The sequence below is a fragment of the Oncorhynchus nerka genome, linkage group LG14 (assembly GCF_034236695.1).
Source record: "Oncorhynchus nerka isolate Pitt River linkage group LG14, Oner_Uvic_2.0, whole genome shotgun sequence".
Classification (NCBI taxonomy): Eukaryota; Metazoa; Chordata; class Actinopteri; order Salmoniformes; family Salmonidae; genus Oncorhynchus; species Oncorhynchus nerka.
Window position 1 is genome coordinate 3,815,981 of NC_088409.1, and position 19,162 is coordinate 3,835,142.

At 48.5% G+C, this 19,162-nt stretch overlaps 1 protein-coding gene across 1 annotated transcript in view; it reads right to left on the reverse strand.

Annotated features, from left to right (window-relative positions):
• LOC135575090 (sperm-associated antigen 1A-like) overlaps window positions 1–19,162 on the reverse strand; it is a 180,157-nt gene that overhangs the window by 58,857 nt on the left and 102,138 nt on the right. Inside the window, exons 3-4 of the mRNA XM_065027269.1 lie at window positions 13,157–13,594; window positions 824–923 (exon numbers count right to left, since the gene is read on the reverse strand). Coding sequence (XP_064883341.1) covers window positions 824–923; window positions 13,157–13,523 — 467 coding nt within the window. The 5' untranslated portion in view covers window positions 13,524–13,594. The remainder of the gene's footprint in view (window positions 1–823; window positions 924–13,156; window positions 13,595–19,162) is intronic.

Genomic DNA, 19,162 nt, shown 5'->3' on the forward strand with positions numbered 1-19,162 from the left:
ATAATAATGTCTACGATAATGTCTATAAATGTCTATAATGTCTGTAATAATGTCTATAAGAATGTCTATAATAATGTATACGATAATGTCTATAAGAAGGTCTATAATAATGTATATGATAATGTCTATAAGAATGTCTATGATCATGTCTAATGTATATAATAATGTCTATAATGTCTATAATAATGTCCATAATAATGTCTATAATAATGTATATAATAATGTCTATAATAATGTCTATAATAATGTCTATAATAATGTCTATAATAACGTATATAATAATGTCTATAATAATGTCTATAATCATGTCTAATGTCTATAATAATGTCTATAATGTATATGATAATGTCTGTGTCTATAATAATGTCTATAATGTCTATAATAATGTCTACGATAATGTCTATAAATGTCTATAATGTCTGTAATAATGTCTATAAGAATGTCTATAATAATGTATACGATAATGTCTATAAGAAGGTCTATAATAATGTATATGATAATGTCTATAAGAATGTCTATGATCATGTATATGATAATGTCTATGTCTATAATAATGTCTATAATAATGTCTATAATGTCTATAAGAATGTCTATAAGAATGTCTATAAGAATGTCTATGATAATGTCTATGATAATGTCTATAAGAATGTCTATAATAATGTCTATAATAATGTATATAATAATGTCTATAATGTCTATAAGAATGTCTATAAGAATGTCTATAATAATGTCTATAATGTCTATGATAATGTCTATAAGAATGTCTATAATAATGTCTATAATAATGTCTATGATAATGTATAGTTGTTGAGGAGGGTCTCACCTGGTGCAGTCCTGTATACACTCAGAGCTGTTTCCATCTTTCAGGTAGCATGCTGCTCTGTTAGAGTAGAGCACACACAGGTCCTCAGGGCTGTCCAATCCTGTCAACCAGACACAGAGACATTACTACACAGGTCCTCAGGGCTGTCCAATCCTGTCAACCAGACACAGAGACATTACTACACAGGTCCTCAGGACTGTCCAATCCTGTCAACCAGAGACATTACTACACAGGTCCTCAGGACTGTCCAATCCTGTCAACCAGAGACATTATTACACAGGTCCTCAGGACTGTCCAATCCTACCAGACACAGAGACATTACTACACAGGTCCTCAGGACTGTCCAATCCTACCAACTAGACACAGAGACATTATTACACAGGTCCTCAGGACTGTCCAATCCTACCAACCAGACACAGAGACATTATTACACAGGGCCTCAGGACTGTCCAATCCTACCAACCAGAGACATTATTACACAGGTCCTCAGGGCTGTCCAATCCTGTCAACCAGACACAGAGACATTACTACACAGGTCCTCAGGACTGTCCAATCCTACCAACCAGAGACATTACTACACAGGGCCTCAGGACTGTCCAATCCTACCAACCAGACACAGAGACATTACTACACAGGTCCTCAGGGCTGTCCAATCCTACCAACCAGAGACATTATTACACAGGTACTCAGGACTGTCCAATCCTACCAACCAGACACAGAGACATTATTACACAGGTCCTCAGGACTGTCCAATCCTACCAACCAGACACAGAGACATTACTACACAGGTCCTCAGGGCTGTCCAATCCTACCAACCAGACACAGAGACATTATTACACAGGGCCTCAGGACTGTCCAATCCTACCAACCAGACACATTACTACACAGGTCCTCAGGACTGTCCAATCCTACCAACCAGAGACATTACTACACAGGTCCTCAGGGCTGTCCAATCCTACCAACCAGACACAGAGACATTACTACACAGGTCCTCAGGACTGTCCAATCCTACCAACCAGACACAGAGACATTATTACACAGGTCCTCAGGGCTGTCCAATCCTACCAACCAGACACAGAGACAGACATTATTACACAGGTCCTCAGGGCTGTCCAATCCTACCAACCAGACACAGAGACAGACATTATTACACAGGTCCTCAGGACTGTCCAATCCTACCAACCAGACACAGAGACATTACTACACAGGTCCTCAGGACTGTCCAATCCTACCAACCAGACACAGAGACATTACTACACAGGTCCTCAGGACTGTCCAATCCTACCAACCAGAGACAGAGACATTATTACACAGGTCCTCAGGGCTGTCCAATCCTACCAACCAGACACAGAGACATTACTACACAGGTCCTCAGGACTGTCCAATCCTACCAACCAGACACAGAGACATTACTACACAGGTCCTCAGGACTGTCCAATCCTACCAACCAGAGACATTATTACACAGGTCCTCAGGGCTGTCCAATCCTACCAACCAGACACAGAGACATTACTACACAGGTCCTCAGGACTGTCCAATCCTACCAACCAGACACAGAGACATTATTACACAGGTCCTCAGGGCTGTCCAATCCTACCAACCAGAGACATTATTACACAGGTCCTCAGGACTGTCCAATCCTACCAACCAGACACAGAGACAGACATTATTACACAGGTCCTCAGGGCTGTCCAATCCTACCAACCAGACACAGAGACAGACATTATTACACAGGTCCTCAGGGCTGTCCAATCCTACCAACCAGACACAGAGACAGACATTATTACACAGGTCCTCAGGACTGTCCAATCCTACCAACCAGACACAGAGACATTACTACACTGGTCCTCAGGGCTGTCCAATCCTACCAACCAGACACAGAGACATTACTACACAGGTCCTCAGGACTGTCCAATCCTACCAACCAGACACAGAGACATTACTACACAGGTCCTCAGGGCTGTCCAATCCTACCAACCAGACACAGAGACATTATTACACAGGTCCTCAGGGCTGTCCAATCCTACCAACCAGAGACATTACTACACAGGTCCTCAGGGCTGTCCAATCCTACCAACCAGAGACATTACTACACAGGTCCTCAGGGCTGTCCAATCCTGTCAACCAGACACAGAGACATTATTACACAGGGCCTCAGGACTGTCCAATCCTACCAACCAGAGACATTATTACACAGGTCCTCAGGGCTGTCCAATCCTGTCAACCAGACACAGAGACAGACATTATTACACAGGTCCTCAGGGCTGTCCAATCCTACCAACCAGACACAGAGACATTACTACACAGGTCCTCAGGGCTGTCCAATCCTACCAACCAGACACAGAGACATTATTACACAGGTCCTCAGGACTGTCCAATCCTACCAACCAGAGACATTATTACACAGGTCCTCAGGACTGTCCAATCCTACCAACCAGACACAGAGACATTATTACACAGGGCCTCAGGACTGTCCAATCCTACCAACCAGACACAGAGACATTACTACACAGGTCCTCAGGACTGTCCAATCCTACCAACCAGACACAGAGACATTACTACACAGGTCCTCAGGACTGTCCAATCCTACCAACCAGACACAGAGACATTATTACACAGGGCCTCAGGACTGTCCAATCCTACCAACCAGACACAGAGACATTACTACACAGACTCAGACAGTCAAGTTGTAACCTCCATCGTGGGGCTGTAGTGGTCAGTCTGAGTGGGCTGTCGATACGGAGCGTGCTGTCGCCTGCTAGTATGAATCATTGATAAAGGTCTGAGGTGAGGATAATGAGGAAGGCCTTTTTGGTTTTGAACTGTACCACAGTATGAAAGTAGTAGTTGAATGTGCCCCTGGGTTCAGGGATGAAACACGGACTGGGCATGTTGATACACGGGAGGTGATTCTAATGAAAACAAACCCAGGATGTTAAATAAGGAGATCAGTATGTTGTCGTTCTGTTTGACTCAGAGGCCTGTCCTGGGATCAGATGTTAGGAATACACTGTTATAATGTGACTTCCTGAGGCCTGTTATAATGTGACTTCCAGAGGCCTGTACTGGGATCAGATGTTAGGAATACACTGTTATAATATGACTTCCTGAGGCCTGTTATAATGTGACTTCCTGAGGCCTGTTATAATGTGACTTCCAGAGGCCTGTTATAATGTGACTTCCTGAGGCCTGTTATAATGTGACTTCCAGAGGCCTGTTATAATGTGACTTCCAGAGGCCTGTTATAATGTGACTTCCAGAGGCCTGTACTGGGATCAGATGTTAGGAATACACTGTTATAATATGACTTCCTGAGGCCTGTTATAATGTGACTTCCAGAGGCCTGTACTGGGATCAGATGTTAGGAATACACTGTTATAATGTGACTTCCTGAGGCCTGTACTGGGATCAGATGTTAGGAATACACTGTTATAATGTGACTTCCTGAGGCCTGTACTGGGATCAGATGTTAGGAATACACTGTTATAATGTGACTTCCAGAGGCCTGTTATAATGTGACTTCCAGAGGCCTGTACTGGGATCAGACGTTAGGAATACACTGTTATAATGTGACTTCCAGAGGCCTGTACTGGGATCAGACGTTAGGTGTTTACGATTATAATGTCACAATGACATTAGTCTCCTCTGTTTGTTAAAACATTGTCTGTGGTCTCACCAGATCTGACTCATTCCCAGCTGACTTCCTACATCCAGTACATTCCTGACCTGGTTGGACCAAAGGCTTTACTTCCTACATCCAGTACATTCCTAACCTGGTTGGACCAAATGCTTTACTTCCTACATACAGTACATTCCTAACCTGGTTGGACCAAAGGCTTTACTTCCTACATCCAGTACATTCCTAACCTGGTTGGACCAAAGGCTTTACTTCCTACATACAGTACATTCCTGACCTGGTTGGACCAAAGGCTTTACTTCCTACATACAGTACATTCCTAACCTGGTTGGACCAAAGGCTTTACTTCCTACATACAGTACATTCCTAACCTGGTTGGACCAAAGGCTTTACTTCCTACATACAGTACATTCCTAACCTGGTTGGACCAAAGGCTTTAGTTCCTACATACAGTACATTCCTAACCTGGTTGGACCAAAGGCTTTACTTCCTACATACAGTACATTCCTAACCTGGTTGGACCAAAGGCTTTACTTCCTACATACAGTACATTCCTAACCTGGTTGGACCAAAGGCTTTAGTTCCTACATACAGTACATTCCTAACCTGGTTGGACCAAAGGCTTTACAGGAAGTGGAATGTGGTATCTGTTCAACTATCTTAATAACTATGGCAGGTCTCTAGTCTCTGGCCTGCTGCTACTACGGCTGGTGGAAAAGCCAGTCTGGACACATCGGGAGACGCTTCAGTTCCACTGCCTGGGAGACATTTCTCAACGACGACAGAGCGTCTCGCTCTGAGACATTTCTCAACGACGACAGAGAGTCTCACTGTGACACATGTCTCCCTACAGAGTGTCTCACTGGGACATTTCTCCCTACAGAGTGTCTCACTGGGACACATGTCTCCCTACAGAGTGTCTCACTGGGACATTTCTCCCTACAGAGTGTCTCACTGGGACACATGTCTCCCTACAGAGTGTCTCACTGGGACATTTCTCCCTACAGAGTGTCTCACTGGGACATGTCTCCCTACAGAGTGTCTCACTGGGACATGTCTCCCTATAGAGTGTCTCACTGGGACATTTCTCCCTACAGAGTGTCTCACTGGGACATGTCTCCCTACAGAGTGTCTCACTGGGACATGTCTCCCTATAGAGTGTCTCACTGGGACATGTCTCCCTACAGAGTGTCTCACTGGGACATGTCTCCCTACAGAGTGTCTCACTGGGACATGTCTCCCTATAGAGTGTCTCACTGGGACATTTCTCCCTACAGAGTGTCTCACTGGGACATGTCTCCCTACAGAGTGTCTCACTGGGACATTTCTCCCTACAGAGTGTCTCACTGGGACATGTCTCCCTACAGAGTGTCTCACTGGGACATTTCTCCCTACAGAGTGTCTCACTGGGACATTTCTCCCTACAGAGTGTCTCACTGGGACATTTCTCCCTACAGAGTGTCTCACTGGGACATTTCTCCCTACAGAGTGTCTCACTGGGACATTTCTCCCTACAGAGTGTCTCACTGGGACATTTCTCCCTACAGAGTGTCTCACTGGGACATTTCTCCCTACAGAGTGTCTCACTGACAGGACATTTCTCCCAGACAGAGTGTCTCACAGGGACATTTCATCCATAGGAGAGCTTGTAGATAGACACAGGGACATTTCAGACCCAAACAGAGTGTCTCACTGGGACATTATACTCCCTAACTGTGAAAGAGTGTCTCACTGATGGACATTTCTCCCTACAGAGTGTCTCACTGGGACATTTCTCCCTACAGAGCCCATGTCTCACTGGGACATTTCCCCAAACAGAGCAATGTCTCACTGGGAAACATTCCTAGAAAGGCCAAAACCAGAAGAATAGACAGATGAGAGAAGAGAGAGAGTGATGAGGAGAAGAGAGAGTGATGAGGAGAGAGGAGAATGTGATGAGGAGATGAGAGTGATGAGGAGAGAGGAGAATGTGATGAGGAGAAGAGAGAGTGATGAGGAGAGAGGAGAAGTGATGAGAGTGTGATGAGGAGAAGAGAGAGTGATGAGGAGAAAAGAGAGTGATGAGGAGAGAGGAGAATGTGATGAGGAGAGAGTGATGAGAGAGTGATGAGGAGAAAAGAGAGTGATGAGGAGAGAGGAGAATGTGATGAGGAGATGAGAGAGTGATGAGGAGAAGAGAGAGTGATGAGGAGAAGAGAGAGTGATGAGGAGAGGAGAGAGTGATGAGGAGAGATGAGAATGTGATGAGGAGAGAGTGATGAGGAGAGAGGAGAATGTGATGAGGAGAGGAGAGAGTGATGAAGAGAGAGGAGAGAGTGATGAGGAGAGAGTGATGAGGAGAGAGTGATGAGGAGAGAGGAGAGAGTGATGAGGAGAGAGTGATGAGGAGAGAGTGATGAGGAGAATGTGATGAGGAGAGGAGAGAGTGATGAAGAGAGAGGAGAGAGTGATGAAGAGAGAATGATGAGGAGATAGGAGAATATGATGAGGAGAGAGTGGTGAGGAGAGGAGATTATGATGAGGAGAGTGGTGAGGAGAGGAGAATGTGATGAGGAGAGGAGAGAGTGGTGAGGAGAGGAGAATGTGATGAGGAGAGGAGAGAATGATGAAGAGAGAGTGATGAGGAGAGGAGAGAGTGGTGAGGAGAGGAAGTCCGGGGTATCATCGGATCGGTCCACAGTGTCTCCTGACCCCTCCTGCCTCAGCCTCCAGTATTTATGCTGCAGTAGTTTATGTGTCGGGGGGCTAGGGTCAGTCTGTTATATCTGGAGTAATTCTCCTGTCTTATCCGGTGTCCTGTGTGAATTTAAGTATGCTCTCTCTAATTCTCTCTTTCTCTCTCTTCTCTCGGAGAACCTGAGCCCTAGGACCATGCCTCAGCACTACCTGGCCTGATGACTCCTTGCTGTCCCCAGTCCACCTGGTCGTGCTGCTGCTCCAGTTTCAACTGTTCTGCCTGCGGCTATGGAACCCTGACCTGTTCACCGGAGGTGCTACCTGTCCCAGACCTACTGTTTTCAACTCTCTCTACTGTACCTGCTGTCTCTAACTCTGAATGATCGGCTATGAAAAGCCAACTGACATTTCCTCCTGAGGTGCTGACCTGTTGCACCCTCTACAACCACTGTGATTATTATTATTTGACCCTACTGGTCATCTATGAACATTTGAACATCTTGGCCATGTTCTGTTATAATCTCCACCCGGCACAGCCAGAAGAGGACTGGCCCACCCATCAAAGCCTGGTTCCTCTCTAGGTTTCTTCCCCGGTTCTGGCCTTTCTAGGGAGTTTTTCCTAGCCACCGTGCTTCTACACCTGCATTGCTTGCTGTTTGGGGTTTCAGGCTGGGTTTCTGTACAGCACTTTGAGATATCAGCTGATGTAAGAAGGGCTTTATAAATACATGTGATTGAGTGATGGGAAGGAGAGACTGATGGAGAGGAGAGAGTAATGGGAAGGAGAAGAGAGGAGAGAGTGATGGAGAGAGTACTGGGAAGGAGGAGAGAGGAGAGAGTGATGAAAAGGAGAGGAGAGAGTACTGGGAAGGAGAAGAGAGGAGAGACTGATGGAGAGGAGAGAGTAATGGGAAGGAGAGGAGAGAGTACTGGGAAGGAGAAGAGAGGAGAGACTGATGGAGAGGAGAGAGTAATGGGAAGGAGAGGAGAGAGTAATGGGAAGGAGAAGAGAGGAGAGACTGATGAGGAGGAGAGGAGAGAGTGATGAGGAGAGAGTGATGAGGAGAGAGTGATGAGGAGAATGTGATGAGGAGAGGAGAGAGTGATGAAGAGAGAGGAGAGAGTGATGAGGAGAATGTGATGAGGAGAGGAGAGAGTGATGAAGAGAGAGGAGAGAGTGATGAAGAGAGAATGATGAGGAGATAGGAGAATATGATGAGGAGAGAGTGGTGAGGAGAGGAGATTATGATGAGGAGAGTGGTGAGGAGAGGAGAATGTGATGAGGAGAGGAGAGAGTGGTGAGGAGAGGAGAATGTGATGAGGAGAGGAGAGAATGATGAAGAGAGAGTGATGAGGAGAGGAGAGAGTGGTGAGGAGAGGAAGTCCGGGGGTATCATCGGATCGGTCCACAGTGTCTCCTGACCCCTCCTGCCTCAGCCTCCAGTATTTATGCTGCAGTAGTTTATGTGTCGGGGGGCTAGGGTCAGTCTGTTATATCTGGAGTAATTCTCCTGTCTTATCCGGTGTCCTGTGTGAATTTAAGTATGCTCTCTCTAATTCTCTCTTTCTCTCTCTTCTCTCGGAGAACCTGAGCCCTAGGACCATGCCTCAGCACTACCTGGCCTGATGACTCCTTGCTGTCCCCAGTCCACCTGGTCGTGCTGCTGCTCCAGTTTCAACTGTTCTGCCTGCGGCTATGGAACCCTGACCTGTTCACCGGAGGTGCTACCTGTCCCAGACCTACTGTTTTCAACTCTCTCTACTGTACCTGCTGTCTCTAACTCTGAATGATCGGCTATGAAAAGCCAACTGACATTTCCTCCTGAGGTGCTGACCTGTTGCACCCTCTACAACCACTGTGATTATTATTATTTGACCCTACTGGTCATCTATGAACATTTGAACATCTTGGCCATGTTCTGTTATAATCTCCACCCGGCACAGCCAGAAGAGGACTGGCCCACCCATCAAAGCCTGGTTCCTCTCTAGGTTTCTTCCCGGTTCTGGCCTTTCTAGGGAGTTTTTCCTAGCCACCGTGCTTCTACACCTGCATTGCTTGCTGTTTGGGGTTTCAGGCTGGGTTTCTGTACAGCACTTTGAGATATCAGCTGATGTAAGAAGGGCTTTATAAATACATGTGATTGAGTGATGGGAAGGAGAGACTGATGGAGAGGAGAGAGTAATGGGAAGGAGAAGAGAGGAGAGAGTGATGGAGAGAGTACTGGGAAGGAGGAGAGAGGAGAGAGTGATGAAAAGGAGAGGAGAGAGTACTGGGAAGGAGAAGAGAGGAGAGACTGATGGAGAGGAGAGAGTAATGGGAAGGAGAGGAGAGAGTACTGGGAAGGAGAAGAGAGGAGAGACTGATGGAGAGGAGAGAGTAATGGGAAGGAGAGGAGAGAGTAATGGGAAGGAGAAGAGAGGAGAGACTGATGAGGAGGAGAGAGTAATGGGAAGGAGAGGAGAGAGTAATGGGAAGGAGAAGAGAGGAGAGATAAAGTGGACGGTTCTCACAGCAGTTTCTTTAGTCAGTCAGAGGAGATTTACTACTCCAGTCAGTCAGTCAGTCAGTCAGTCAGTCAGTCAGTCAGTCAGTCAGTCAGTCAGCCAGTTCATCCGTCCATCAGTCAGTCAGTCAGCCAGTCCGTCAGCCAGTCAGCCCACCAGCCAGCCAGCCAGTCAGTCATTCAGTCAGTCTGTCAGTCAGTCAGTCAGCCAGCCAGTCAGTCAGTCAGCCAGTCCATCAACCAGCCAGTCAGCCAGTCAGTCAGCCAGCCAGCCAGCCAGTCCGTCAGCCAGCCAGTCCGTCAGCCAGTCAGCCAGCCAGCCAGCCAGCCAGCCAGTCAGCCAGTCAGCCAGCCAGCCAGTCAGCCAGCCAGTCCGTCCATCAGCCAGTCAGCCAGCCAGCCAGCCAGCCAGTCAGTCAGTCGCCGCCACCCAGCACCTGGTTCAATATCACAGTAAGCGGTCAGAAGTCACGTGACCTGAGAGGAACTGAGCCTGTCTGCCTCCCTGCCTGGCAAGGGTATGGCTGAACTCCAGACAGCTAAAACAGACTCACCACACTGCCTATAACCAACCAACCACTAGTGTGATGAGTCACTCTGCTACTCTACACCTGGATGTTGTGATGAATCAGGATACACTGCCAGTAACCAACCAACCACTAGTGTGATGAGTCACTCTGCTACTCTACACCTGGATGTTGTGATGAATCAGGATACACTGCCAGTAACCAACCAACCACTAGTGTGATGAGTCACTCTGCTACTCTACACCTGGATGTTGTGATGAATCAGGATACACTGCCAGTAACCAACCAACCACTAGTGTGATGAGTCACTCTGCTACTCTACACCTGGATGTTGTGATGAATCAGGATACACTGCCAGTAACCAACCAACCACTAGTGTGATGAGTCACTCTGCTACTCTACACCTGGATGTTGTGATGAATCAGGATACACTGCCAGTAACCAACCAACCACTAGTGTGATGAGTCACTCTGCTACTCTACACCTGGATGTTGTGATGAATCAGGATACAGTGCCGTTCAAAAGTTTGGGGTCGCTTGTTTGTTTTTTAAAGAAAAACACTTTTTTTTGTCCATTAAAATATCATCAAATTGATCAGAAATACAGTGTAGACATTGTTCATGTTGTAAATGACTATTGTAGCTGAAGGCCAGCATCTTGGAGTCGCCTCTTCGCTGTTGACGTTGAGACTGGTGTTTTGCGGGTACTATTTAATGAAGCTGCCAGTTGAGGACTTGTGAGGCGTCTGTCTGGCTTTTCTTTAAAAAACAAAGACATTTCTAAGTGACCCCAAACTTTTGAACGGGAGTGTACATCTGTAATGACATCACATCCCACCGACTGGCTAAATGCTGCTGTAATGACATCACATCCCACCGACTGGCTAAATGCTGCTGTTATGAAATCACATCCCACCGACTGGCTAAATGCTGCTGTAATGACATCACATCCCACCGACTGTAATGACATCACATCCCACCGACTGGCTAAATGCTGCTGTAATGACATCACATCCCACCGACTGGCTAAATGCTGCTGTAATGACATCACATCCCACCGACTGGCTAAATGCTGCTGTAATGACATCACATCCCACCGACTGGCTAAATGCTGCTGTAATGACATCACATCCCACCGACTGGCTAAATGCTGCTGTAATGACATCACATCCCACCGACTGGCTAAATGCTGCTGTAATGACATCACATCCCACCGACTGGCTAAATGCTGCTGTGATGACATCACATCCCACCGACTGGCTAAATGCTGCTGTAATGACATCACATCCCACCGACTGGCTAAATGCTGCTGTAATGACATCACATCCCACCGACTGGCTAAATGCTGCTGTAATGACATCACATCCCACCGACTGGCTAAATGCTGCTGTAATGACATCACATCCCACCGACTGGCTAAATGCTGCTGTAATGACATCACATCCCACCGACTGGCTAAATGCTGCTGTAATGACATCACATCCCACCGACTGGCTAAATGCTGCTGTAATGACATCACATCCCACCGACTGGCTAAATGTAATGACATGTAATGAAATCACATCCCACCGACTGGCTAAATGCTGCTGACATGTTATGAAATCACATCCCACCGACTGGCTAAATGCTGCTGTAATGACATCACATCCCACCGACTGGCTAAATGCTGTAATGCATGTTATGACATCACATCCCACCGACTGGCTAAATGCTGCTGTAATGACATCACATCCCACCGACTGGCTAAATGCTGCTGTAATGACATCACATCCCACCGACTGGCTAAATGCTGCTGTAATGACATCACATCCCACCGACTGGCTAAATGCTGCTGTAATGACATCACATCCCACCGACTGGCTAAATGCTGCTGTAATGACATCACATCCCACCGACTGGCTAAATGCTGCTGTAATGACATGTTATGAAATCACATCCCACCGACTGGCTAAATGCTGCTGTAATGACATCACATCCCACCGACTGGCTAAATGCTGCTGTAATGACATCACATCCCACCGACTGGCTAAATGCTGCTGTAATGACATGTTAAATGCTGCTGTAAACATCACATCCCACCGACTGGCTAAATGCTGCTGTAATGACATCACATCCCACCGACTGGCTAAATGCTGCTGTAATGACATCACATCCCACCGACTGGCTAAATGCTGCTGTAATGACATGTTATGAAATCACATCCCACCGACTGGCTAAATGCTGCTGTAATGACATCACATCCCACCGACTGGCTAAATGCTGCTGTAATGACATCACATCCCACCGACTGGCTAAATGCTGCTGTAATGACATCACATCCCACCGACTGGCTAAATGCTGCTGTAATGACATGTTATGAAATCACATCCCACCGACTGGCTAAATGCTGCTGTAATGAAATCACATCCCACCGACTGGCTAAATGCTGCTGTAATGAAATGACATCACATCCCACCGACTGGCTAAATGCTGCTGTAATGAAATCACATCCCACTGACTGGCTAAATGCTGCTGTAATGACATCACATCCCACTGACTGGCTAAATGCTGCTGTTATGACATCACATCCCACCGACTGGCTAAATGCTGCCGGGAACGACACGTTACACTGTCATGTGATGTGATTCAGTGAAGAGAATAACATTGCCGCTACAGAGGTTAGTTTTATTACTGCGGTATGTGCTGACCTTTGTTTTGCTGTGGGCCAATCACAGAAAGGACCAGCTGTCAATAGCGGCAAAACAACACACTGATTTAACCTTATGGAAACAGGAAGGCAGTGGCATTAGTTGCTAGATTACCTACATACGGTTGTTTTTGGAAGGGGAAATGTCCGTGGAAAATGCCGGAACAACACAAAACGAACATGTCATTTTGAATAGCCCGTCACACTAAGTTATTATAAATCTCAACTCTAGATGAACGAGAGTTATGAGTAAAAAGCTCTGTCACGCAAGACACTGAACACCACACTACTGAAAAAAACCTACCTGAGTCTGTGAAGCCCGTGATGGCCTGTGAATATTTGTCCAGCGCATCAGCAAACTGTCCGTTCTTAAAGAACAGGTTTCCCTCGTTCTTGAGCCGGGCCAACGGCGGGGGGAGGGCCCCGCAAGGGGCGTCGAGGTTGCTTCCGTCTCCCCCGACCGGCCTGGCTCCCTCAGAGTCCCTCCTGCCAGAGCCCTGAGCTCCGTTCCCCAGACCCTTGTCCGACGTCGGATCCTGTTGGTTCACCTTGTACTTCTCTGCAATTCCTCCCCGGTTTTTCCAGTGACTTCCGTGTGAATTGTGGTCTGTGTGCGGGCTGGGGCCCCCTTCCCCTCCTCTGCCGTGGGGCTTCTTCTGAGCATTTCCCATGTCTCCCCTCTCGGCAGGAGCAGCAGCGGCACTCTCCCCTCCCACTGCCTCGCTGGGCTCAACCGGACAAGCTGCCGAGCACAGAACACGCCCACAGGAAGCAGTCAGCGGTTACATCACAGTGGGGGGAGGGGTTGATAGAGTTTCAGGAAGTCTCTCTCTCTCTCTCTACCAGGCAGCCCAGCCGTTGGTGATGCAGAGAGAGAGGGGGAGGGGTGGAGAACAACCACACACACACACACACTATCTGATATCTAGATAGTCAGTAGGATGTTATATTACTGAGACAGAGGGGGGAATGGCAGATAGTCAGTAGGATGTCATATTACTGAGACAGAGGGGGGAATGGCAGATAGTCAGTAGGAGGTTATATTACTGAGACAGAGGGGGGAATGGCAGATAGTCAGTAGGATGTTATATTACTGAGACAGGGGGAATGGCAGATAGTCAGTAGGAGGTCATATTACTGAGACAGAGGGAGGAATGGCAGATAGTCAGTAGGATGTTATATTACTGAGACAGAGGGGGAATGGCAGATAGTCAGTAGGATGTCATATTACTGAGACGGGGGCTAGGGGGAATGGCAGATAGTCAGTAGGATGTCATATTACTGAGACAGGGGGAATGGCAGATAGTCAGTAGGATGTCATATTACTGAGACAGAGGGGGAATGGCAGATAGTCAGTAGGATGTTATATTACTGAGACAGAGAGGGGGGGGATGGCAGATAGTCAGTAGGAGGTCATATTACTGAGACAGAGGGGGATGGCAGATAGTCAGTAGGAGGTCATATTACTGAGACAGAGGGGGAATGGCAGATAGTCAGTAGGATGTCATATTACTGAGACAGGGGGGGGGATGGCAGATAGTCAGTAGGATGTCATATTACTGAGACAGAGGGGGAATGGCAGATAGTCAGTAGGATGTTATATTACTGAGACAGAGAGGGGGGATGGCAGATAGTCAGTAGGAGGTCATATTACTGAGACAGAGGGGGGGGGATGGCAGATAGTCAGTAGGAGGTCATATTACTGAGACAGGGGCTAGGGGGAATGGCAGATAGTCAGTAGGAGGTCATATTACTGAGACAGGGGCTAGGGGGGTGGCAGATAGTCAGTAGGAGGTCATATTACTGAGACAGAGGGGGGGGATGGCAGATAGTCAGTAGGAGGTCATATTACTGAGACAGGGGCTAGGGGGAATGGCAGATAGTCAGTAGGAGGTCATATTACTGAGACAGGGGCTAGGGGGAATGGCAGATAGTCAGTAGGATGTCATATTACTGAGACAGAGGGGGAATGGCAGATAGTCAGTAGGAGGTCATATTACTGAGACAGAGGGGGAATGGCAGATAGTCAGTAGGAGGTCATATTACTGAGACAGAGGGAGGAATGGCAGATAGTCAGTAGGATGTCATATTACTGAGACAGGGGCTAGGGGGAATGGCAGATAGTCAGTAGGATGTTATATTACTGAGACAGGGGGGAATGGCAGATAGTCAGTAGGATGTTATATTACTGAGACAGAGGGGGAATGGCAGATAGTCAGTAGGAGGTCATATTACTGAGACAGGGGGAATGGCAGATAGTAAGTAGGATGTTATATTACTGAGACAGGGGCTAGGGGGAATGGCAGATAGTCAGTAGGATGTCATATTACTGAGACAAAGGGGGAATGGCAGATAGTCAGTAGGAGGTCATATTACTGAGACAGAGGGGGGGATGGCAGAGAGTCAGTAGGAGGTCATATTACTGAGACAGGGGCTAGGGAGGAATGGCAGATAGTCAGTAGGAGGTCATATTACTGAGACAGAGGGGGGAATGGCAGATAGTCAGTAGGAGGTCATATTACTGAGACAGAGAGGGGGAATGGCAGATAGTCAGTAGGATGTCATATTACTGAGACAGGGGGGATGGCAGATAGTCAGTAGGATGTCATATTACTGAGACAGAGGGGGAATGGCAGATAGTCAGTAGGAGGTCATATTACTGAGACAGAGGGGGAATGGCAGATAGTCAGTAGGAGGTCATATTACTGAGACAGAGGGAGGAATGGCAGATAGTCAGTAGGATGTCATATTACTGAGACAGGGGCTAGGGGGAATGGCAGATAGTCAGTAGGAGGTCATATTACTGAGACAGGGGGGAATGGCAGATAGTCAGTAGGATGTTATATTACTGAGACAGGGGCTAGGGGGAATGGCAGATAGTCAGTAGGATGTCATATTACTGAGACAGAGGGGGAATGGCAGATAGTCAGTAGGAGGTCATATTACTGAGACAGAGGGGGGATGGCAGAGAGTCAGTAGGAGGTCATATTACTGAGACAGGGGCTAGGGAGGAATGGCAGATAGTCAGTAGGAGGTCATATTACTGAGACAGAGGGGGAATGGCAGATAGTCAGTAGGAGGTCATATTACTGAGACAGAGGGGGAATGGCAGATAGTCAGTAGGATGTCATATTACTGAGACAGGGGGGATGGCAGATAGTCAGTAGGATGTCATATTACTGAGACAGGGGGGATGGCAGATAGTCAGTAGGATGTTATATTACTGAGACAGAGGGGGAATGGCAGATAGTCAGTAGGATGTCATATTACTGAGACAGGGGGATGGCAGATAGTCAGTAGGAGGTCATATTACTGAGACAGAGGGGGGAATGGCAGATAGTCAGTAGGATGTTATATTACTGAGACAGGGGGGGGGGGGAATGGCAGATAGTCAGTAGGATGTTATATTACTGAGACAGAGGGGGGAATGGCAGATAGTCAGTAGGATGTCATATTACTGAGACAGAGGGAGGAATGGCAGATAGTCAGTAGGAGGTCATATTACTGAGACAGGGGCTAGGGAGGAATGGCAGATAGTCAGTAGGAGGTCATATTACTGAGACAGAGGGGGGAATGGCAGATAGCAGCTCATTGAGGCTTTATAGCATCCTGATCAACAGCCATTAGCATGAGGGATTTGACTGTTGGATTAGAGAACAAATCCCCAGATTTACAGTGGAGTTAGTTACCACAGACACACAGTATACCACAGTGGGGGGTGGAGTTAAGTACCACAGCACAGACACACAGCACAGACACGCAGCACAGACACACAGCACAGACACACAGCCCAGACCCACAGCACAGACACACAGCACAGACACACAGCCCAGACCCACAGCCCAGACACACAGCCCAGACACACAGCCCAGACACACAGCCCAGACACACAGCCCAGCACACACAGCACTGACCCACAGCCAGACACTGACCCACAGCCAGACACTGACCCACAGCACAGACACACAGCCCAACACTGACCCACAGCACAGACACACAGCCCAACACTGACCCACAGCACAGACACACAGTCCAACACTGACCCACAGCACAGACACACAGCCAGACACTGACCCACAGCACAGACACACAGCCAAACACACAGCCAGACACTGACCCACAGCACAGACCCACAGCCAGACACTGACCCACAGCACAGACACACAGCCAAACACACAGCCAGACACTGACCCACAGCACAGACACACAGCCCAACACTGACCCACAGCACAGACACACAGCCCAACACTGACCCACAGCACAGACACACAGTCCAACACTGACCCACAGCACAGACCCACAGCCAGACACTGACCCACAGCACAGACACACAGCCCAACACTGACCCACAGCACAGACACACAGCCCAACACTGACCCACAGCACAGACACACAGTCCAACACAGACCCACAGCCCAGACACACAGCCAGACACTGACCCACAGCACAGACACACAGCCAAACACTGACCCACAGCACAGACACACAGCCAGACACACAGCCCAACACTGACCCACAGCACAGACCCACAGCCAGACACTGACCCACAGCACAGACACACAGCACAGACACACAGCACAGACACACAGCCCAGACACACAGCCAGACACTGACCCACAGCACAGACACACAGCCAGACACACAGCCCAACACTGACCCACAGCACAGACACACAGCCAGACACTGACCCACAGCACAGACACACAGCACAGACACACAGCCCAACACTGACCCACAGCCAGACACACAGCCCAACACTGACCCACAGCACAGACACACAGCCAGACACTGACCCACAGCACAGACACACAGCCCAACACTGACCCACAGCACAGACACACAGCCAACCACTGACCCACAGCACAGACACACAGCCAAACACTGACCCACAGCACAGACACACAGCCAGACACTGACCCACAGCCCAGACACACAGCACAACACTGACCCACAGTACAGACACACAGCCTAACACTGACCCACAGCACAGACACACAGCCAGACACTGACCCACAGCACAGACACACAGCCAAACACTGACCCACAGCACAGACACACAGCACAGACACTGACCCACAGCACAGACACACAGCCAAACACTGACCCACAGCACAGACACACAGCCCAACACTGACCCACAGCACAGACACACAGCCAGACACTGACCCACAGCACAGACACACAGCCAGACACACAGCCAAACACTGACCCACAGCACAGACACACAGCCCAACACTGACCCACAGCACAGACAGACAGCCAGACACACAGCCAAACACTGACCCACAGCACAGACACACAGCCAAACACACAGGCAAACACTGACCCACAGCACAGACACACAGCCCAACACTGACCCACAGCACAGACACACAGCCAGACACACAGCCAAACACTGACCCACAGCACAGACACAAAGCCAGACACACAGCCAAACACTGACCCACAGCACAGACACTGACCCACAGCACAGACACACAGCCAGACACACAGCCAAACACTGACCCACAGCACAGACACTGACCCACAGCACAGACACACAGCACAGACACACAGCCTAACACTGACCCACAGCACAGACACACAGCCAGACACTGACCCACAGCACAGACACTGACCCACAGCACAGACACACAGCCAAACACTGACCCACAGCACAGACACTGACCCACAGCACAGACACACAGCCAGACACACAGCCTAACACTGACCCACAGCACAGACCCACAGCACAGACACACAGCCAGACACACAGCCAGACACTGACCCACAGCACAGACACACAGCCTAACACTGACACACAGCACAGACACACAGCCAAACACTGACCCACAGCACAGACACACAGCCAAACACTGACCCACAGCACAGACACACAGCCAGACACTGACCCACAGCACAGACACACAGCCAGACACACAGCCAAACACTGACCCACAGCACAGACACACAGCCAAACACACAGCCAAACACTGACCCACAGCACAGACACACAGCCCAACACTGACCCACAGCACAGACACACAGCCAGACACACAGCCAAACACTGACCCACAGCACAGACACACAGCCAAACACTGACCCACAGCACAGACACTGACCCACAGCACAGACACACAGCCTAACACTGACCCACAGCACAGACACACAGCCTAACACTGACCCACAGCACAGACACACAGCCAGACACACAGCCAAACACTGACCCACAGCACAGACACAAAGCCAGACACACAGCCAAACACTGACCCACAGCACAGACACTGACCCACAGCACAGACCCACAGCACAGACACACAGCCAAACACTG